The sequence below is a fragment of the Erigeron canadensis genome, chromosome 4 (assembly GCF_010389155.1).
Source record: "Erigeron canadensis isolate Cc75 chromosome 4, C_canadensis_v1, whole genome shotgun sequence".
In the NCBI taxonomy this organism is placed as follows: Eukaryota; Viridiplantae; Streptophyta; class Magnoliopsida; order Asterales; family Asteraceae; genus Erigeron; species Erigeron canadensis.
The window spans coordinates 29,042,901-29,066,497 of record NC_057764.1 but is presented as its reverse complement, the minus strand read 5'-3'; the positions used below and the strand labels follow the sequence as shown (position 1 = coordinate 29,066,497).

The 23,597-nt window shown below is 33.2% G+C and overlaps 2 protein-coding genes and 1 pseudogene across 2 annotated transcripts; all 3 read left to right on the top strand.

Moving 5' to 3' along the window:
- The first annotated feature begins 3,516 nt into the window (after window positions 1-3,516).
- Window positions 3,517-4,896, top strand: LOC122598351 (annotated as a pseudogene).
- A 2,868-nt stretch (window positions 4,897-7,764) lies between these two features.
- Window positions 7,765-9,185, top strand: LOC122597329 (F-box/FBD/LRR-repeat protein At1g13570-like). The gene is made up of 3 exons (XM_043769934.1): window positions 7,765-8,529; window positions 8,645-8,806; window positions 8,904-9,185. The coding sequence occupies exons 1-3, from the start codon at window positions 7,765-7,767 to the stop codon at window positions 9,183-9,185; spliced, it is 1,209 nt and encodes a 402-aa protein (XP_043625869.1).
- A 7,520-nt stretch (window positions 9,186-16,705) lies between these two features.
- Window positions 16,706-19,992, top strand: LOC122597750 (F-box/FBD/LRR-repeat protein At1g13570-like). Its single transcript, XM_043770319.1, has 4 exons — window positions 16,706-16,898; window positions 18,434-19,199; window positions 19,307-19,468; window positions 19,557-19,992. The coding sequence occupies exons 2-4, from the start codon at window positions 18,435-18,437 to the stop codon at window positions 19,836-19,838; spliced, it is 1,209 nt and encodes a 402-aa protein (XP_043626254.1). The 5' UTR covers window positions 16,706-16,898; window position 18,434; the 3' UTR covers window positions 19,839-19,992.
- Window positions 19,993-23,597: the final 3,605 nt, after the last annotated feature.

Genomic DNA, 23,597 nt, shown 5'->3' with positions numbered 1-23,597 from the left:
TAGTGAGAGTAAGATAAATAAGTTTACCAACAAGCTTTTGATATTCAGTAATGTTGTCCAATGGTTTGTCAGATTCATCATTAAGAGAAAACACAAAGTTGCAATCAATTGGAGTGTGAGATGGTTTGCATCCAAGCACCCCAAATTCAGAAATCAAATCTAAACAATACTTTCTTTGTGACATGCATATACCATCTTTAGTATCAATGACCTCAATGCCTAGAAAATATCTTACCTTTCCTAAGTCCTTAATGGAGAACTTAGTGTTAAGAAACTGTTTGCAATTTTCAATTTCATTCAAGCAACTACTAGTGATGACAATATCATCCACATAAACAAGTAAAATAGTAACATTGTTATCAACATGTTTGGTGTAAAGGGAGTAATTACTTTTACTTTGAATGAAGCCATACTCAGTCAATGCTTGAGTAAGCTTTTCATTCCACTTTCTAGGAGCTTGTTTAAGTCCATAAAGGGACTTTACAAACTCGCAAACCCTAAGGTTAGACTTAGAGTGATAACCAGGAGGAGGGATCATGTAGACATCCTCTTCAAGATCACTATACAGAAAGGCATTATTGATGTCAAGTTGATATATAGGCCAATGGTTATTAACAGCAGTGGTAATAAGGATTCTAATAGTGACCATTTTGACAACAGGGAGAAGGTTTCATCAAAATCAATCCCCATTCTTTGGGAGTAGCCCTTGGCTACAAGTCTGGCCTTATATTTATCCACTTCACTAGTAGATTTGTATTTGATCCTATAAACCTACTTACACTCAATGGGTTCTCTGTTAGAGGGAAGGTCAGTAAGTTCCCATGTCCCATTTTTGTACAAAGCTTCCATTTCAGAATTTATGGCATCAACCCATTAGGGGTCTTTACAAGCATCAAGATAAGAACTAGGTTCATATAATTTATTCAGGTTGGACACAAAACAGGCAACATCAGAATTCAGTTTAGAATAACAAACAAAGTTGGCAATGCTATGCTTAATTTTTTTTTCCAAGAACATAATCACCATATTTTTTGAGAGTTCTAAAGGTTCTGTCAGACCTTCTAGGAATAGAAGGGAGTGGATTATCAGCCTCATGAGTTGTTTCAATGTTATCAGTATGAGTTACCTCAAAGTTGCCCTCAGAGTTGATTCTTTCATCAACTGGAAGTGTTGCAGTTTGCACTTGTTCCTTGGCAGTTATATTGATATCACCAAAGGAATCATGTTGATTCCTGGCAGTATCTTGATTGCTACAAAAGGGAACAAGGTTACTACCTTCACTTTCAGGAGTATGATGTCTCCTTTCATCATTGGGTCTTGGGTTTAGGTTGATAGAATTTTCATTTTCTAAGAAAATAGATTCAAATTGAGTAGAAGAGTCATTATTATTATTCTCAAGAGTGAAAGTTTTATGAGCATTATTAATCATCTTCATAGGGAAGACATTCTCATAAAACTTCACACTCTTGAGAAGAAAATAGTTTTATTTGCCAAACTTAATAGTTTATAACCTTTTTTCACATTTGAGTAATCAATGAGAATGCATTTTTCAGCCCTACTAGAGAACTTATCATGATTATTGAGAATAGTAGAAAAACAAAGACAACCAAAAACCCTTAAATGGGAGAGATTAGGTTTACTTTTAAAAAGCAACTCATAAGGTGACTTTCCAGCTAAGACAATAGAGGGTAACCTGTTGATCAAATAAGTAGCAGTAAGAACATATCCATTTCAGAGATTTAAAGGTAACCCTCAAATTATGTTCGAGATTAAGGGCAGATATAAAGATGTTCGAGTGTTCATGTAAATCACATGATTTTTTTCAAGCAGTGTAAAATATTGTATAAAATATTGATTTTGATCACATATAAAGAAAAGCCAATAAGATTAGTGGCGCATTAATAAGGAATTTGACTTTTGAAAGATTTATTTGGGTTCGAGTCTCATCTCAAACCCATATCTTTATTTTGTGGGGATGAATTAATAGGGAGTTTTCGAGTGTGAGTTTCATCTTAAGCATTCGTGTAATTTAGGAATAAGAATAGAATAGCACGTCGTCTAACACATATACGACACCTATTTACTTAAAATTATAAACGAGGAGACTAACCTAGAAGCAACCTCTTGACCTAGGTAGAGGTAAGGTTGTCTACATCTCAACCTCCCTCACACACCATCGAGGTATTAGCACTCAAAACTCGTGAAAGACAGCATTACGTGTTATATTTTATAAACGAGGAGACTAACCCTCGATTCGTAGCAAGATTAAACTATATATAAATACTAAAATGTAACTTGGGTATGTGAGGGGGGAGTACTGTAGCTAAAAGTACCTCCCTAAGTGCTTAAAGTACAAGTTGTTATTGCACAACCAAAACAACTAACGCCTTTAACGACCGTTTAATGTTACTTGGTTAACTAACGTTAATTACAAAAACATATTTAACGGAGTTTGTTTTCACGTTTAAGTTTTTTAACTTTTGCCACCAAAGTTTTGCATTAATTACTTTTTGTCACATAACTTTTTGTTTATAAGCTTTTCTCATGAAAAATTTATTTCTTTCTTATTTTTATCACATAACTTTTAATTTTTAGACTTTCATCACGGAAACTTTTTCTCGCTCCGAAAGTTTTTTTTTTTTTTTGCTTTTTACCTCATAACTTTTGGTTTCTAAATTTTATTACCAAAGTTCGTTTTCTTTAGTTTTTACCACAACTTTGATTTTCACTTTTGCCACAAAAAATTTATTTTTTGGCTTAATGTTTACTAGAGTTTTTGTTTTTCTTTCGGGTAACGCCCCGGTAGAAATACTTGGGTGAACTATATTTAAAGTTTATTTTAACCTATAACGAAACCGTAGTAGTACAAATAACGAAAGCCCAAATATGTGGCCCAAATTTACAGCACCAGCTTTAGAAAGCCTGGGTCCATTTTCTGATGAATCATCCCCTAAATGAGTAAATTCATGGTTTCCTAATTTCTAGTGAGTGAGAGTGAGTGATATGATATTAATATACTACTACTAGTCACACGGATCAATCAAGCATTAGAATCTCTTAACTCCTCACAAAGGTACGTTGATTATTAATCAAATCAAATATGCATTATTTTTTTAAAATAATTATTATTTGTTAGTTGATATTTAATTGTAGGTTTAATGAAATTTAGCTAATTAGGGTTTGTTTCGGACTTTTGATTTAATTTGTAGTATCTTAACCAATTAAGCTGCTTTCGTATTGATTAAGTTTGAGCTTCTCAATCGATTGACTTCAAGGGGAATTTTCAGATTGTTTATTTATAAGTGCCTATTTTGCTTAATAATTTGGGATACCTTAATAATCTGCTTAATAATTCGTCTTTTATTATTATTATTATTAGGAACATGAAAATTAATCAATAATTATTGTACGTCTTTCATTTTCAATGACATGCCTTAATAATTTGTTGATTTGGGATGGGTTCATACAGTTATAGCTTAAGTCTGTTTTGTTTGTTAGAATAATGGAACCCGTTGAACGGAGACATCCTAAAGCATCCAAATTTGCACCAGAAGAACAAGATGTTATTAGCAACATGCCTGATAACGTGATAACTAACATTCTTGATCGTTTGCCTATACGTCTTGCGGTGAGGACTGGTATCTTGTCCAGGGACTGGAGGTTTAAATGGAATATGCTCACCCACCTTGTATTCGATAACATTTATTTTAGCAAAAAATGTTACACGGGGAACGATATAAGTAGACTTCTCTTTCAGCTTAAAGGTACCGTCACGAAGTTTGTCCTTTATTTACCATATCCCACGGGATTCAAGGTCGAGGATGTTAGTCTTTGGATTCTGTTCTTGTCCAGAAAAGGAATTCAGGATTTGACTCTCCTTAATTTCACTAGGGCACCACTTAAATTGCCCTACCCACCTTTTTTCTTGTCTAGAGTTGAAACATTTGAAGCTCCGCAATTGTCATTTTTTTCCTCCACCTAGTTTTCGTGGTTTTCCAAATCTGTCGAGCTTAGAACTGACGTGTATGAGATATGAAAACGTCGTTGTTGGGGACTTCATCAACTGGTGTCCTTCACTTGAGATTCTGAAATTTCGTGATGATGATGCTGCCAACAAAATGAAATCAGTTGAGATTGCGAAGTTTAGAAATCTAAAGACGTTGGCTTTCCCATTATGTATGCTTGAAATTATAGCTATCACAAGTTTCAGTATCGTTCAGTTTTTTGGTTTTCTTCCAAAACTTCAGAACCTTGATTTGGATTTTTACTGTTGCAAGGTAAGGCTAACGTAAGTCCTTTTATGAAAGATACAGCAAGACTTCATGAATTATCGAACGCATTACTTGTTCTCTTTTTCTTGTAGGTTGTGCCAGAAGCACGTACTAGAAACAGACTTCCTACCGTCTTTTCGTCCCTCAAGACTCTTACATTAAGTAAGATAAACATGACAGACAGTATTATGCTATCATGTGGTTTTGATATCATCTGTGGCTGCCCAAATTTGCAAACGGTTAAGATCACTGTGAGTGAATGCATATGTATTATATCTTGAGTCTTGAGATCTCTTTGTTGTGCTTATGAAAACTCTTAATTTTGTAGGCTCACAATAATCATGTCCCACCACCTGGAATTACTTCTTTAGAGGTAGACTGCAACTCAATGGGGCAGTTTCAGTTACAGAGTATTGTGTTTGAAGGTTTTATAGATACAGAGGATGTAGTATGTTTGATAAAGTTTTTACTTGCTCGTTCCCCTTTGCTGAAGAAGGTCTCCATCCATCCTGTCTCATCCCTGTCGTCAGAGGAGAACTTGATTTTTGCTAGAAAGTTGTTAAAGCTCCATCGAGCTTCCCCTGTAGCCGAAATAGACTTCTACTAGTTTTAATATTGTAAGTTTTTTTTTTTTTTTCCTATAGTTGTTGTGTAATGGGCCCTCAGTTCTAGAATAGTTCAATATCATGTGTTGTGTTAAGGTGATATTTTGTATTTTGTGATATGATATGTATATTGTACACTACCAAACATGTTTTATCATGTTGTACTGTACCATGATGTGAAATATGTTTGGTGGTTTGAAAAAATAGTGGTGTTCAGGTCATCACTACACTGAAATCAAGAGGTTTCTATCTAACATAATAGGGTTCTTGTATTTATTAACACTTCTGTTTTGCTCCATTGTACTTATGATAGTAGTTTTTTAGTTCTTTCAATTTAGTTGGTTATTCTTTTTGCCATGTTTGTATTTTCTTACTAAGGTAGGACAAGTGTTTCATAGTATGATTTACAGTTTCTGTATGTCTTTATGATAGTAATTTTGTAGATGTGGTAAGAAGCAAAGGGAAATTTTTTTCTTAACAAAAAAACAAACCTGAGTGATTGATTCATATATAATCTGTTGAACAAACAAAGATAAACAATTCAGCAGCATACACATTCATTAACAGTGCATTTCAACAACCAAAAAAGGGCAACAAATAGACAAAATGAATCCATCAGGCCCTTACAGTCTTAATTTCCTTTCGAAACGGTGACATACTGACCATATTTAATTATCCGTGCAGCACTTGATTCTTCTATTCCAACTGATCTCCTTTTAAGATTATTTTTTTTTTCCGAACATTCAGTCGGTATGCGACATCAAGGAAACCTCACCGTATAATGGTGAAGCCTTGCACGTACCCTAGACAACGAGATGTTGACCATGGGCCGTTACAATTATTCGGAGAAAAAAACCCCAAGACTTGTCATTCCTAAGGATCGAACTCAAGACCCCTTTAACATTAACATTCTATTCTCGGACAGACTGGGATAATTTTTTTTTTTAAATATATATATATATTTTTAATATGAACCGGGATAGGACATCACGAATAGACAGTGTAGGTAAAACGTGTACAATGATGCTATTGATTGTCATCACCATTGCAAGTATTAACGAACACCTCAAGTTTTTGAGTTTTGGGCTTACGTTTACGTTATAGGTTAAGACTTGTATATTTACTTTTAAAAAAACTAAAATAAACTGTATAAGTATTCTAAACTTTTTTTTTTTGCACATAGAAAAAGTGGATTTTTTAAAACAACCTCATTTATATTATCTTTAGTTTATCACTTTCGGAAAAGGGCTTTTGTTGGAGACTTTAGATAAAGGCCTCATAAATTTTCCAACTTAATTTTTACTTTTATCAGAAGATATAAAAGAGTAAATTCTTTTTAACCATCTACCAATAAACTAAAACATGATTGAGATGTTCTTAAAACGACAAGTGACGTAATCCTTGATCGACACATGTCCTTTTAATTTATATATTTTTATTAAATTAACTAATTTAATTGTACATGGATTCAACTTCCTTAATAAACATAGAATTAAACTCTAACTCTAAGCTTATAAATACGAAACACATTATAACCTTATTTGATTGATTGTTTTTCTCATTAATAAAGTTGTCTTATTGTCTTTCTCAAATTTTCAATTGTATTACTTATATTACTTATAATAAGTTAATAGCATGAAGACTTTAAAAAGTTGAGTTTACGATCCGAAATCACAAAGTCATTTGTCGTCATCTTCTATGCTTACAATTTCCAATTTTGATATGATTTTAAAAATTTAAGGTAAATATAAAACTTTAACTAAACATATCTTATATTAATCATTATTGTTTATAATTTAGTTTTGATTATCCGTTTACTTTAACCAAAATTTATTTCATACTCATAAATCATGTATAAGGTATCTTCGAAGTTCTTTATGATACAATCCATATATAACTACCGTACATTGTACGGGTATTAGGACTAGTATAACTATATAAGGGAGTCAATGTTAAGTTTTGTGAAATCTAGGGGATAAATACAAGTATTACACAATACACAGAAACAGAATCACAGTATCACACACTCATTCTAACGGAAGGTCAAAATAATTGAAGTTAACCCTAATCGATCGTTTTGATTGTCGATAACTAATTACTTTATATTGAGGTATTCCTAACTCTTTTGTCTGTCTAATTTTTTTATTCAGGGCATAATGAGAATAGGGGATTCTAATTCTAATAATATATGTTGTAACTTGTAACTGGTTTTACATAAATGTTTTGATTGCACTAGAGTTTAGTTAACGGGTAACTTGATCATATTTTTCACTTTTACATACTCTATACCCCGCCCTTCACCGGATTGATATGATCATGCTTGGATTGTTAGGACTTTTATGCGGAACCCGACAACCCATAGGACCGTTATAGTTATGGCTAGTGTTCATTGGGGCCTCAGTCCCTGGCTCCTCATTCATTATGTCACCAGCTCCTCATTCATTAGGCAGTGTTGGTTTTTTGTAATGTTAAATAACATATTAAAGTAATTAAGGTTAGTATCAGATCTAGAAACAGAGTTTCGATGATCTATGTAATCAGTTAAGATGCGTTTAGTTACAGAAAAGTAGAAAAAATTTTCTAATTTTTTCATTTGCATTTATTAAGATATGACAAGGTTTTTTTTTTTTTTTTTGTATGCTAAATAAATAACTAATCTGTTCATTGCTTCATTTCGTTTCTCCTTGTAATTTATATAGTGAATAATCTGCCATTAGTCTTAAGTACTTGCAATGCAGATGCAAATTATTAAGATGCCCATTTATATTAAGGTCGTCATAGCTAATTTACAGTCTTCATTATGGGATAAGAGTTCGTTGCTTTTTCGGTCTTGTTTTTACCATACTTTTGTACTTAATACTTGTCCTTGTCTTTTTTTATTCAGTAGAATGGAACCATTTCATGGACACATAAAGCATCATCAATATATATCAGCATCAGAAGTTGACGTTATTAGCAAGATGCCAGAGAATGTGGTAACTCATATTCTGGATCGTTTGTCTATCCAAGATGCGGTAGGTACTAGTATCTTGTCAAAATCCTGGAGGTTTAAGTGGACTATGCTCACTCAACTCGTATTTGATACTAAGAAGTATTATGATGAGAGGAATTTAAGCAGACTTCTCCTTCAACTTAAAGGTCCCATCAAAAAGTTTGTCCTCCATATACCAAATTACAAAGTATTGGATGTGAAGGATATAAATCATTGGATTATGTTCTTGTCTGGAAAAGGAATTCAGGAGTTCACTCTTATAAATTACCATCAAACACCACTTAAGTTGCATACCCATCTTTTCTCTTGCCTAGACTTGAAACATTTGAACCTTCATAACTGTTGTTTAAGTCTTACCCCAACTTTTAGTGGTTTTCCGAATCTATTGACCTTAGACTTGTTTCGGGTAACTTTTGAAAGCGGTAGTTGTTGCCAACTTATCATTCAGTGTCCGCTACTAGAAAATCTGAAAGTTAGTTATCATAATTATCTTTCTGGAAATCTCAAATTAGTTGAGATTGCAAAACTAAAAAATCTTAGAGTGCTGTCTTTGCCATTGTGTAAGCTTGACTATATGGTGATCACAGTTCCTATAATCCTTCAGTTTGGTATCCATTTTCCAAGACTTCAAGAGCTCAGTTTGGATTTTCAAAATTGCAAGGTAACTCTAATTCGGTCCTGTAAAATTCACTATTCGTTTAATCACAGAAAGTGCATGTGTATTAATTAGTTGTCTAACTAATTGAATTGATCTTCTAAGTACATTTTTCTTACAGTGCTCAGGAGAATTGGATGGTAACTACAAAATGATCCGTAACACCTTTCCCAGCCTCAAGACTCTTACAATATCACAAATTAATTTTAGTGGTTTTGCTGAGGTGGCATGTGCTATGGGAATCATTTCGACGTCCCCAAATCTGCGGACCCTAAATATGACAGTGAGTGAATTGACATGTAGTCGTAGTATAATATATATAGATTTTGTCCTAAAATTTCATAGTTGTGCGTATTAATACTGTTCGACTATTCTTGTAGGCTGCATATACACAAGCTTTTCTGCCATACGTCTTTTGCTCTACTGATTCAGCCCAGAGCATATTGGGACAACTGCAGCTTCAAGATGTGGTGTTTAGATCTTGTAAAGGTTCACGAATTGAAGTAGTTATGATAAAGTTTTTACTTGCTGGTTCCCCTTTGCTAAAGAAGATGGTTATCCATTCAGACTCATCTCTGTCGTCAGATGAAAAGTTGGTGTTTGCTACAACATTGTTGAAGCTTAGTCGAGCCTCCCACACAGCCAAAGTGGACTTCCTCTAGTTTTAATGTTGTTTTTGACCTATCTTGGATTTATTTAGGTACTACGTTATTAGTGAAGTGAAACTATTGACTTAGATATATGGTGAAGGTTTTTGTATTGTTTTTATGGTTCATCTATATCTATATCTATACCTATATACAGTATATACTAGTAGTTTTAGTTTCCCTTCAGCTACAGACACATTTCAAGTTTAATTCAACGAATAAATTTGGTGCTCGAGTCCTAGTATTGGTCCTGAACTTTTTAAGTACTAGGTCAGTTACATACATGGAGTAATTTGTCTTATCATGAAAATAAAAATTATCCACCCATGACCATATTGTTTTTAATGAATTAACTAGATGTTGACCCTCGTTAACACGCGAGTTTTATAAAGTTTTTTCTTTAAAAGTTATATATGTGAGTAGAAAACCAATGAATGATTTCAATATTTGCAAAGTAACAATGGGCGGTGTTCCAATATTGAGTCAAAATAGAAGAAACCCATACAATGGGAGGTGTCTTTTACTCGTAATATTTTCGCAAACTAATATCTCTTGTTAGAGCTATTATTCTAACTCAAAATAAGAACACCTACTGACCGGTACGTAAACACTACTTGTTAGCCACTGTTTATATGTTTTATTTGTAATCAAAAAACAAAGAAAATCATTTGTTTTTTATTCTACCAAAAAGTAACCCAATAAACCTAAATTTAGTTGTAGACCACATTTCTAGTCCTTTTAGATGGCTTGTTTTCATCATGAATCAACATCTTTAATTCTTTTTTTTTTCTCTTGACACGTGAAACGACTACATATAATGGTCTATGATTAAAATCGATTTTTTAAAAATAAACTCGATCACTTGGGAAAGTGACTGCCTCTTGTTCATAGTCGGAAAGATCAGGATAAATACATGGCAATATAGAATCAATAGCATCACCTTTGTGTTCAAGTAGAATGTCTTGTGAAATTTCAATCATTACTTCTCCATAATTAGGTCCACCCAATTTGCCCTCACTCACTTAATATTGATATATGTGATATGCATATTTTAGAGGGAAGTAAGTAACTGCTCAGTGTCAACTTGTGCGGGTTTTGAGCCTCAATACCTTGACGGTGTATGAGGGAGGTTAAAATGTAGACAGACCTTACCTCTATCTAAGTAGAGAGGCTGCTTCCAGTTTCTACCTAAATGGTAGAAAAGGCCCTCCAACCTTTGCATGGGATGAGAATCGAACCTTTGACCTCTGTCTCAAGAGGCAAGGGTGTTTACCACTGATCTAACCATGCTGCTTTAATATGCATATTTTAGAGGGAAAAAAAAATAAAATCAATTGACTTTGTTTTTTATATTGTTTATTATTAGATAGATAATAAGATCAAATACCACAATTCATAAAATAAAAAATTATTATACAGCCAAATCAAACGAAAATTTAGAAAGTCATCATATTAGTTATTCCAAATCTTAATAACATGTCTTCATCTCACAAATTGTATGTTTTCATAAACCAGTACTTGTATACAAAATTGATGGTGATGGTAATGATGATGGTGATATCTAATATCGTTTCAATAAGTTGTCAATCTAATATCTAAATATTAGTATTATAATTTTAATTGTCAATTGTAATGTGTTATAAGATAAAAGAAGAAAAGGGGGTGATGAATTGAAGATTGGGCAGGTCGATTTTTTGATTGGCAGGGATGGAATATAAGGAACGGAAGTAATTAGGAGAATCTTTGATTTATTATTGATTAATTTTAAAAGATTTAAGTTGTATTTAGCAAATCCCATAAGAAAATGGGTAGATTGAATTTCAATGAGTGATAATTATTTGGAAAAAAGGCTTGATTCCTTTAAGAGAGAGAGAGAGAAAGGTATTTTCACACTATACCTTTGTATTATCAATTTACAATCTAAACCTTTATCTTTTAATATATCTTTTACATAAATTACATTTATATCAATTTACATCACCCAACCCCGGCCAGTAATTGTCGTTACTAACAAACCGCCGTTACCGCCATCGTCACATTGTGTAAATATCATGCTAGTATATGTGTATGTATGAAATTAATTTGTCTATTGCTAAAAACTTACTCGTAAAAGATGCATTGGATGTCTCTTGTGAGTTTCTTTTGGAATCGTCTTTTGTGGAGGCATGCAACATAAAAGCTTAATTTAGGAGTTCAAACTCCAACCCATGTTTCTTTGAATCTTTGATCCTAATCGTACGTGATTTACTTGTTGACTATAATTAGATAGCGGATCGGTTATCCAGGAAAATTAGGCCCAGTGAAGGCCTCAAACATTAGACAGATTTATGTGTCCAAACAATCTTTTTCTAACAGGCCCAGACCCATAAAAAGAGGCCCATCCAATCCAATACCTTTTGGCGCCTTTTATTTTTCTTTTTGAAAACTCTTGGCGCCTTTTTTGCAATACATCTCAATCCAATCCCATCAGTGATTTGGGGTTTTTTATTATTTTATTAGTTTGGTTTCAAATTGAAACATATGGTGGATAAACAGATACCCCCAAAGGGTTTGGCAAACATTATTTACCGTCTTTAAAGGTGTGTTATTACCTACATCGATCTCTTTATCAATCTATATAAATATATATGACTGTATCTATGTATATGTATATATTATATTTTTTCCGTGTACTATCAATTTTGACAATTAATTAGTTATGATTAATCAGTACTAATTCTCATGGTGTTTGTAATTGGCTGATTGCTTGCTCATTATTATGTTTTTTGTTTTTGTTTTTTTTAATACTAATAAATTAAAGCCAATTTTACTTTTTAGTTAATCTCATATACAGTACATGTATGCAATTATGTATTACTAGAATTGCTTTAAATAAGAATAAAAAAGATTAATTAATTTTTGGCTCATTATTCATATTATAGTCTCCGTGGAAAATTTCTAAATAAGTACTTGTATAGAAAAGAACATGTCTTCATCTCATGTCTTCATCTCACAAATTGTATGTTTTCATTGATTTATTTTTGGCTCATGACTTTTTAGGTAATCTTGTTAGAGGGCTCCCTATGGCACTTGTCGGTTGCTCCTCACTTAGGGTGGACGGAGTGGGTAGGGGAGGGAACCGGTACCAGACCGGTACCGGTTGGCACACCGCGCTGACCCTCCGGTACCGGTGGGGTGGGGAGGGAAATGGGGAGAGTGGTGCCGGTTTTGCTGCCGATGTTGTGAACGTTACAAGTGACCGTTGGTTCTGTTTTTTCTTTTCTTTTCTTTTTTTTTAAACAAGCTACCATTTTCATACATATATACACATTTTTGTATGTAGATGTTGCAGGAGAAACAAGACGGACGCCCCACATGTCCATCAGTACACTATTAATATTAATTAATTCAATTCAATTTTACAATTTATACCCTAAAGTTTAAACTATTTATAATATTGGTTCAAAAGTCCTTTTTGTTTTTATTTTTGTTTTTTATACATTATATTATTATTATTATTACAATTATTATTATTTAAAAATAGTTTTAGTTAATATTTAAAATAAAAATAAATATAAATTAAATTAAATTAAATAGAAAAGGGTGGGGAGGGAAGGGGTGGCGAGGTGCTCCTAGCAAAAGGGGAGGGGAGGGGAGGAGAAGAAAAATCGGGGAAGGGAGTGGAGGAGTGGGGAAGCTCTCCCCCACCCGTATTAGAATAAAATCAACACCATAGGCACGCCCTTGTTTGATTTTAAAACTTGTCCCCCGCGTCAGAAAAGGGACAAGCTAAAGAAGTGGGGTGTTGGGTCCTTTATGTTATTTTTTTTTTTTTTTTAATTTTATTTATGTGTGTGGATATGTGTATAAATTAATAAAATATAAAATGATGAGGATAGAGGAATGTCGGTGAAGAGTACTACTGAAGTAGTATATAAAAAAAGGATAATTGGATGATAACTTTTGATTACATGTACTATTTGGTACCCACTAATCCCCCAGTCAAGCTAATGTCCAGGTAAATTTCAACAACTTAATAATTCTCTGATTATTTCAAGTTTGCCTTTGGTAAGACTCGATCCCAGGTTCCTTCCTAGGAAGTGGCGGCAGGTGGCCACTGGGCTATTACCCAGTGGTTACTAAGGTGGTATATGTAGTGGTGTGTTAGTTGGATTTCAGTTTTAAAAGTGATGAGGTGGAGCTGAAATGACAAAATTGAAAGAGGAAGAAAAGTGTACCATAGGGAGCCCTCTTAAGATCCTGTTAAATGATTATGTGCCAATACACCTTAAACATGGCCACACGAACTGCTTACCGGCCTGCACATCACTAAACCATAAAAAATATCAACCACCGTGTTAAAAAATAATGTTACATATGTCATTTAAGGAAAATGGCGATGGATACGAGAATATTTATTGTCTGATATATGTTAGAATTTGATGATTTACATGTGTCTTATTGTTAGAATAATGGAACCGGTTCCTGGGACATGTAGTAAAGCAGCCAAGTGTGGAAGTGGAACACAAGAAGATGTTTATTAACCGCATGCCTGACAATGTGATAACTAACATCATGGATTGTTTGCCAATACAAGATGCTGTGAGAACCAGCGTATTGTCTACAAAATGGAGGTTTAAATGGACCATGCTCACCCAACTCACCTTTGACATAGCCTACTTTCGATGTACAGAAAGAGCTTCAGGTAGCACAGAATATTTTGGGAGGGTTATAAGCCGGATTCTTCTTAATCTCAAAGGAGCAATAACAAAGTTCTCTGTTTGGATATTTTCTGAGTGTTGCTTTGAAGATGTTAATCATTGGGTTTTGTTCTTGTCTGGTAAAGGAATTAAGGAGCTTACACTTCAAAATTTGTGTGGAACACCACTTAAATTGTCCACCTATATTTTCTCTTGTGTAGACTTGAAACGTTTGGAGCTTCATAACTGTATTTTTCCTTCCATCCGCTGTTTTCATCGGTTTCCAAATCTGTTGTACCTAGAGATGTTTTCGTTAATGTTTGAAAATGACAAATGCAAGGAATTTATCTCTTGGTGTCCGTTACTTGAGACTTTGAAATTTGGCAATCTCAATCTTACAAGCAAAATCAGACAAAGCGAGTTTGCAAAAAATGAAAATATCAAAGTTTTATATGTTCGATTATGTCCTTTTAACAATATGGAAGTGATCTCAACTTCAAGTATCTTTCAATTGATCGGTCTTCTTCCCAAACTTCAAAAGCTTACCCTAGATTTTCTAAGCTGCAAGGTAAGATAAGGTTGGATGTTTAAAGTTCATTTTACATATTATCTCAGTAAGTCTTCCATAATTTACCTAACTAATTAAAGTGCTTTTCTGTGTAACTTTACTGATAGATATTGGCAGATTATCGAATGAAGGTTGCCACCACCATACCCTGCCTCAAGACTCTTGAATTAGAAGGAATAGATTTTCGCAGTGCTAACATGGTGTCATGTGCTATTGAACTTATTTGTGGATGCCCAAAATTGCAGACCCTTAAGATCAAAGTGAGTAGCATGTATATATATTAGAATCTCATGATAATACGTATAATTGCAACTTATTTTGTAGGCTAAACATGATGATGTGGTTCCACCATTTGTACTTTGTTCCTCAAAGGTAGACTAGAGCCCTTTGTTATTTATATGAAGTATGTATATCTTCGACTAACAACGTAGTGGGACCAGATAATAGTATTCATATTCACAAATATGAGAATTTAGTCTCATCTCATAGCTTGAGATTATTATTTAATCTTTTTTCTTTTGAATGAATATTATTAAATCTTTTAGGTTAAGCAAACGTGTGACTTCTTATCACACGCACTTCCTTCTTCAGGGGTACACCCCACGATAGCAGGGCAGCTACAACTTCAAAAAGTCGTGATTGAAGATTTGAAAGGCTCAGAGAATGAATTATGTTTGATAGAGGCAATACTTACTTGTTCCCCCTTGCTAAAGAAAATAGATGCTGTTTTCAACTCATCCCAAGTGTGCAATGATGGCAATGTGAACCTTAAGATGGCTAGCAAGCTGTTGAAGCTCCAACAAGCCTACCCCAAAGTCGAAATTGCCCTCCACTTAGTTTAGTTTATTTTAAACTATTCTTATATTGCCTGGTTTTTGGTTGGCCTTTTACCTTGCTTGTGCAAATGATTGTTATCACAGTGGAACTTTTTTTTTCTTTGATTTAGTAGTGATTTATTTGAAAGTTGGTTATTCTCAAAATTTATGATATCATTGATATATGCTCACATAGCAGACCATGTTCTTGATATAACCATATAAGGAGGTGATTGTATTGTTCACACTCAACTATACCATATGTATTGCTTCTTCGCGTCCACTTTCAAACATCAGTATGCGACTAGGTTTATTGCTTAGATGATCTTGTTTTTGTCTAGGTCTCCTTTGTATCTTTTTTATTGTTGTTGCAAAGAACTTGTTTTCATTACTCTAACCTGACCTATTCTATCACTAAATTTTTCTTGTTAAGTTTCTGTTTGGAGAGTGTATTGGCAAGTATTTGGCCAATTGAAATCAACGACATGTGTCCATCTTAATTTTATTATCTGCAATATATTTACTTTTTACCCTTTTTATTCATCAGTTTTAACTAATTTATAATTCCTCACACACACCAAAAAAAAAAAAAATCTCGTTATCAAGGTCTAAGGTTTTTTTTTTATTATTATTATTTTCATATGTAGACTCATTTTTAGTAGGATTAGTCCTAATCAGTGTCACATCAACAAAAAATCATTCAAATACTAATCTCATCAAAATCAACCTTATATCAAGGATTAGTCTTGGACCCACCGTTTATTTAATTATACACTCACAAAATTAAAAAAAATAAAATCAAATAAAATAAAGGCTTAGACAACTCGTCCATGGGGGGACGAGTAATGGATGACGAGTCCAACCTTATTGTGTTCTATCGTCCTTGGATGGAGAACGAATGGAGGACTAATCTCGTCCTTGGGCATAAGGCTTCTCCTAAGTAACTACTTGCCAACAAGGCTGTGACATGTTGAGAAAGTTTTTATTCTGATTATTAGAAATTTTTCATAAGTTCGAAATTTCATCCTAAATTTTATAATAATAATTTGATAACATTTTAAAAAACAAATCAAGTAACATTGGTGTAATTTATAGCCTTCTCTATGGGATAAAAGTTCATTACTTCTTTGTTTTTAACATGATTTTGTACTTAATAATTATACAGTTGTACACGTCTTTTACAATAGTAATATAAAATAGAAAAATGATTAATGTGTTTAAAAATAGGCATAAAATAAAGATCATGCCATGTGTCTAAGATTAAAAATATAGATATGAAAAACATGTGTCATGTTGTATGGTGTAGACATATTATTGGGCCTAAAAAATACAGTAATATTAATGCGTCAGAACAAATACTCCGTATATTTTAGTGATTGAATGGTAATACTTTGTATTTATAGGGGTTATTTTGTCATGTTACAGAGTTTAAGAAGGAAGTATAAAAAAACTGCTATTTCACACACACAGTAGTTGAAATTCACCATTTTTTTATTTTCTTCTTTTTTGTTTTTTGTTTTTGAACTGCTATACACATTAATCACCTCAATGTAACCTATATTGGAATGAGAACAAAGGAATCGAATTAAAGTTCAGCTGGAAGTGAGGATTATTGAGTTCAGAAATGTTTCGATTTTTGTGTTTGATATTCATCCAATCCAATTAGGTAAATATCCTTTTGCTTTGAAATCATATGTATATTAATAATTGCTTAGTTCGTGGTTGCTTAATTGTGTGAAGATACAAAAATGAGATGATTTTGGATTAGTTTGATATTAATTTTACTCGAAATCGAGTTAGTTTACCAGATTGCTCATAAACTGTTTGATCAAATGCCTGAAAGAAAATAAATGCTACTAGGTGTTGTTTTTACTTGATTTTTGCTCATTTACTCAGTGTTGCTAATTGTTCAATTGCTTAATCGGCTGTTTGTTTACGTGTATCGATTTAGTGTTTGCTTTAACTGCTCGGAGTTAAAATGGATAGTATGCTACGAGTTATACGTGAATAAAACCTGGACATTGGTATTGTGTTAGTATCTTTTGACTCGGTGATTAGGTAACTGTTCAGTGTTTAAAGAAACTCTGAAACTGTATTCGAGCGTTGTTTAGCCTGGTACATTTGCGCTCACTCTTTGTAACCACAACATCCATCCAACTTGCTCGGTGTGGTTTTCGCACGATGTTTAGGTAACTGTTCAGTGTTTAGAGAAACTCTGTGTTTAGTGTGGTAAATTTGCACTCACTCTTTGTAAGCACAACATCCAACTTGCTCGGTATTTGATAGTCACCAATAATCATTTTTATCTGTTTATGTTTAAATCTGCTCAGAGATAGTAATCTGATACCTGATCAGATTTTGATTAGTTGTACACTGTTTTGGCTCAGTGGTTAAGCATTCTACTCTGTGTTCTACCAGTTTTAGCTGTCACTTGTTTACTCAGTTTAGCTTGATATTGCGTCCGGTGTTTGGCCGGTTGAATTCCGCTCGGTGTTTATATTTGGTGCACATTAGGCTCGGTGTTTAGTGTATTCACTTAGTTTATTCAGTGTTTTGTACTAAGTGTTTACATAATCTGCTTGGTATTTACATTACGGTGTTTTCACATTAGGCTTGGTTTTTTGTTCAGAGTTCACATTAGGCTCGCTGTTTTTGAGTTTAAATCTACCCGGTGTTTACTTTTTGCTGAAAATTGGTTGTTGCTTTATATGGTATTGGATGATTACAAGTTTTGGCAAAAATTCTGATTGGTGCTTTATTAAGTGTTAGTCAGTAGAGATTGCATTGTTTAGATACAGTTTGTTTGATTGTTTTTTTTTTTTTTTTCCTTTTTTGTGTTTCGTTGTACTCGGTGAATTGTGCTCAATGTTAACATAATCTGTTTTGTCATCAGTTTTTGCGCTCAGTGTTTACTTAATCTGTTTTCCTGCTCCATTTTTGCGCTCAATGTATACATAATCTATTATAGGGGGTTTGTTTGTCATGTTTCAAAGTTTAAGAAGTATAAATACTTCCATTTATCCTGTAATATATAACTGAGATCACATTTGACAGCAGTAGTAAAACACTTTTCCTGATCTCTCTCACCCTAATCTATTAAATGCCATTTTACTTACTGACCTCTCACCTATAACACACTACTTGAAATCCACCACTAATCACCTCAATCTAACCTAAATTGTTATGATGACGATTGTACAGAATGGAACCAATTCATGGACACATAAAGCATCATCGAAGAATATTGGCATCAGAAGATGATGTTATTAGTAGCATGCCAGAGAATGTGGTAACTAATATTCTCGATCGTTTGCCTATCCAAGATGCAGTGAGGACTAGTATCTTGTCAAGAACCTGGCGATTCAAATGGACTATGCTCACCCAACTCGTATTTGATACTAAGAAGTATTATGATGAGAGAAATATAAGCAGACTTCTCCTTCAACTTAAAGGTCCCATAACAAAGTTTGTCCTCTGTATACCAGATGACAAGGTATTGGATGTTATGGATATTTATCATTGGGTTATGTTCTTGTCCGGAAAAGGAATTCAGGAGTTTACTCTTATAAATGAGCATGAAACACTGGTTAGGCTGCCTACCCATCTTTTCTCTTGTATGGAATTGAAACATTTGAAGCTTGTTAACTGCTCTATTAGTCTAGCCCCAACTTTTTCTGGTTTCCCACATCTCTTGACCTTAGACTTGTTTCGGGTAACTTTTGAAAGCGGTAATTGTGGACAACTTATCACTCAGTGCCCACTACTAGAAAATCTGAAAGTTGGTTATCATCATGATCTTTCTGGAAATGTCAAATTAGTTGAGATTGCAAAACTAAAAAATCTAAGAGTGCTGTCTCTGCCATTGTGTAAGCTTGATTGTACGGAGATCACACATTCTATAATCCATCAGATTGGTAGCTATTTTCCAAGACTTCAAGAGCTCAGTTTGGATTTACGAAATTGCAAGGTAACTCTAATTTGGTTCTGTAAGCTAGTGATTCATCTTATCATAGCAAGCGTGTATTAGTTTTCTTAACTAATTAAATTGAGCTTCTATGTGCATTTTTCTTGCAGTTCCCACAAGAATGGCATGACAGGAAGTTATTGCTCCTTAACGTCTTTCCCAGCCTCAAGACTCTTAAATTTTCAGAAATAAATGTTGGTAATCTTACTGAGGTTTTAAGTGCTTATAAAATGATCTGTGGCTCCCCAAATCTGCGGACCCTATATATGACAGTGAGTGACTTGATCTTTATCATACATGCATAATTGCATAATCATCGTCTTAAATTCTCTTATTGATATTGTTCAACTGTTCTTGTAGGTTGCTAGCACACAAGCTTCCCTACCATATGTCTTTCGCTCTACTGATTCAAACCAGAAGACATATAGGGGACTGCAGCTTCGAGATGTGGTGTTTAGATCTTGTAGAGGTTCTCTCCGTGAAGTATCTTTGATAAAGTATTTACTTGATTGTACCCCTTTGCTAAAGAAGATGGTTATCCATTCAGACTCATCTATGATGTCAGATGAAAAGTTGGTGTTTGCTACAACATTGTTGAAGCTTAGTCGAGCCTCCCGCACAGCCAAAGTGGACCTCCTCTAGTTTTATTTTACTAGTAATATTTTGAACTTTTTATTGGATTAATTTCGGTACGTTATTAATGAACTGAAACTATTGATTTAGTATGGTAAACGTTTTTGTTTTGTTTTTATGATGGTTACCTATAGCTCTAAATAAAATGGTAAAATGATCCGTACTGCAGACTTTGTCTAAGCTTAGCAACTGCCACTTTAAAATAAGTTACAAATTAAACCTTTGAATTTAATAAACATACATAGTCCCCCTACTTTACCTTAGATAGGTACTGCATGCTTTACTTAAGATAGGTACTGCATGTTTTACCTAACCTTTCTCCAAATAAAATATAATATAATGAAAACTTATTTGTATTAGATGAGAGATAGTGCTCGCGCGTTGCGGCGGTGAAATGGTGGGCGTGACAGGTCAAGTTATAGAGTATGATAGCCAAATGCCTTAGCCGTACGGGCTCCGCCCTTGGATTTAAAAATTCGTCGAAGTATATCGAATCACATCTCTAATGAAAGAGTACGAAATTTTAAGAACACCCATACATTTTTTATAATTTATCAATATATGGTTTTTGAGATTAAAGATTTTGAATGAATTAGAGGAATAAAATGATTTATGAATGAGAGAGAAAAGAATGAGTGGTTGAGATTTAAGGTTATTAGGTATATTAGATAGAGATTTTTAAATTAGTTGTAATAAAAAATAAGGGTATTTTGGGTAATTCAAATCATCTTTTCATAAAAAAAAGAGGGGGGGGGGGGCGGGGAAATGCTTTATAAAATAGTATTAGAAGTATTAAATAAATCAACCTGTAAGGTATTAAAATAAGTGGTTTTATATGTGAAAGATTGTGATCTCTATCAAGTAGTAAACCCACAGCATTCATTAGATATTGTAGAACAGGGTTGAACTAACTTAAAATTTTCAACTATGCTGATATTGGGCCTATTTTTGACTTGATGGCCCAACTGGGGACTATTTTTAGTTTTAATAGAGTATTAAATCTATCAATATATTAAAACATGATTGAAGTATTTTTGATGTGACATGTGACACATTACTTCATCGATACGTGTCAATTTAAAAAAATAGTTTTCCTAATTTTAATTAAATTGTAATTGTCAGTTTCCATATTTAATATTAATTATTAAGTATTAAATATGTACATAATCTTATGGATAATAGAATAAATAAAAATAAGAATATATGAATCATGTGAGCTTTACATAATAACGTTTACTACTCCCTCCGTCCCATTAAAATTGTCTAATTTTATTTTGTCAAAGTCTTTCTTTTGTATCTTTGACCGTAAATATTTTTGTTACATTATATAATATTTGATTAAAGTTATATTCAATGAAAACATATCGAAACCTCTATCAATTCATAAAACTTTTATCAAATATTATACATTATAAATAAAAATATTTAAAAGAAATAAAAGGAAGATTGGATAGGAGATGAAATGATAGAAAATTACATTAAAAAAGGCATTCTTGAATTAAATAGAATAGATAAAAAAAGAAAAAATAAACATATATAATTTTACAATTATACCCTCATTATATCTATAATACTAATAAAAATTCATACACTTGAAAAAATAAACACCGATCCATTTTGTCTAACTAATATTAAATATCGGATGAAATGATAAAATTGGAATTGAGAAAATTTTATCGCATAAAAAGAGATCCAAGCGGCTAGCATTCTTATCCATTGAATCATTGATTCCATCAATAATAATTAAATTAAAATAACTATTATTAGTATTATCTTTCAAAAAGATTAAAAAACCTCACCACCTACTCTGCTCCTCCGCCTTTTGAATTCCACGGTTGTCCACAAAGAAATTCAATCCCCTACCATGCTCAAGAAGTTGCAGCAGCAAGAAATTGAAATGTTAGATTAGTACTTTTTTTTATGCAAACTTTTCCATCCAAATCAGGCCAGATTTGGCTGGAAAACTTTGGAACAAAAATCCTTTGAGTTTTCTTATCATTCCTTTTCTTTTCTCAGGTAAAAAAACTCAAAAATGAAAAAGATAGTTATTTTCCTATCCTTTCTTTCCTTATCCTTCCCTAAAAAAACTCAAGAATACAGTGTAAGTATTTAATTGAGTTAATAATTATTTATATAATGTTACTTGCTTTATTTATATTAAGTTTCATTTATATTGAACTTTTTATAGTAGTAGCTAGCTTTTATTGATAACTAGCATGGTGTTGGCAGCAATGCGGTGATGACTTGTGGCGGCGACATCTGATGGTGGTGACAACGAGCAATGTAGGCTATTCATGTAAATGTATTTAATTAAAATAATGGTTAGTGTAGTTATTATAAAAGTTAAGAGATTGATGGTGTAACTTAATTCATTAAGGGTATTTTAGGTCTATTAGTGAAAATAAATAATTAATGAAAAAAAAAAGATGATTTAATAAGGGGCATTTTAGTCATGTTACATAGGTAACTTTCAACATTTCCAAAAATAAAGTAGTCAATTTCTTTTATATGTAAGCATAGATATAGATATTTGTCTATTATAATGATGTGCGTTTTTATTCTGTGTCTTTAAATTTATGTTGTATAAGTAACTATCTAACCTAAACACACTTTAACGAGTAGAGAACCCGGTCAGTGTAAAATAGCCTAGTGGTAAGTTACATGATTATTCGCAGGGACGCGTTGTTTTACCTAATCTAGTAGTATGTGTAATTCTAGTTTGTTTTGGGGGTTTGTCACTAACTCCTAATAAACTAATACTTTTAACAGTAAAAAAAAAAATCTAGCCGCAACCGTTTTTCAGCGAGAGACTAATCTGAAAATATTGAAGAAAAGCTAATAACAGTAATTAAATTAAAATACTTGTTTGACATCTCCGATCTCATGGTACGACCAAATACTATCCTACTGGTTTGCTAGTCTGTTGGAAACTTAATCATGGCTCAGATTCTCGTTAGATTTACTTTGCCTAGTTACTAGTGTTATCGCTAGACTCTCACTACCCTATAAACAAATTCTCGCTAGATTCATTGTTTAAGCATTAAAAACCTAAAGTTTGTGTTACTAATTCATCTTTTAGTTACCCGGCTCTTAAGCCATGATCAAATATAATTCCCTCCGGTGACCACAGTACTCGGTTACAAGTCAAAGGATCGCGTCTGGCATTGTTAAGCTTCATGTTCAATTCATCCTAGTTACTATGGTTCTGGATCCCTCGGTTACAAGTGAATCACTTTTTACTTCTAGTTATAGACTGACTAGTTGTTTTCTGTCCTAACATATTAGTCCTAGTATATGATCATAGACAACCATCAGAATTAAACTAATATGTTCAGATATAAAACCAATAGCAACATGAATTACTAATAAACATGGATCTACGATAAACAGTAAAACACACTCCAACAGAATCTAAACAAACACAGTAAAACAATAAACGTCTACATGACCACATCGATCCAAACAAGTATACTAGCCTAGCATTATTAAAGGAATAACAAAGTCTGAAAAGATTAAAGACATTGTTTGATAATATAAAGTAAATAAAGATGAAAGATCTAGACCGTGGATGAAGATCAGAAGGTGTTAGAAGCTCCAAAACCTTCTTGGAATCTGCAAGATCGACCTAGGGTTGTTGCTGGGCGGCTAGGGCTGTTGAATCGGCTCTCTCCTAAGGTTTTGAGGGTTAGTTCGACTTAAATAGTGATAAAAGTCGGTTTCAAATCTGGGCCGACCGGCGACGCTGGTGGGCTGACCAGCGGCGCTGGT

Coding starts and splice junctions, on each gene's coding strand:
- LOC122597329 (XM_043769934.1), top strand. CDS start 7,765: ATGGAACCATTTCATGGACACATAAAGCATCATCAATATATATCAGCA. Junction 8,530..8,644: donor TGGATTTTCAAAATTGCAAG/GTAACTCTAATT, acceptor TTTTTCTTACAG/TGCTCAGGAGAATTGGATGG. Junction 8,807..8,903: donor TGCGGACCCTAAATATGACA/GTGAGTGAATTG, acceptor CTATTCTTGTAG/GCTGCATATACACAAGCTTT.
- LOC122597750 (XM_043770319.1), top strand. CDS start 18,435: ATGGAACCAATTCATGGACACATAAAGCATCATCGAAGAATATTGGCA. Junction 19,200..19,306: donor TGGATTTACGAAATTGCAAG/GTAACTCTAATT, acceptor TTTTTCTTGCAG/TTCCCACAAGAATGGCATGA. Junction 19,469..19,556: donor TGCGGACCCTATATATGACA/GTGAGTGACTTG, acceptor CTGTTCTTGTAG/GTTGCTAGCACACAAGCTTC.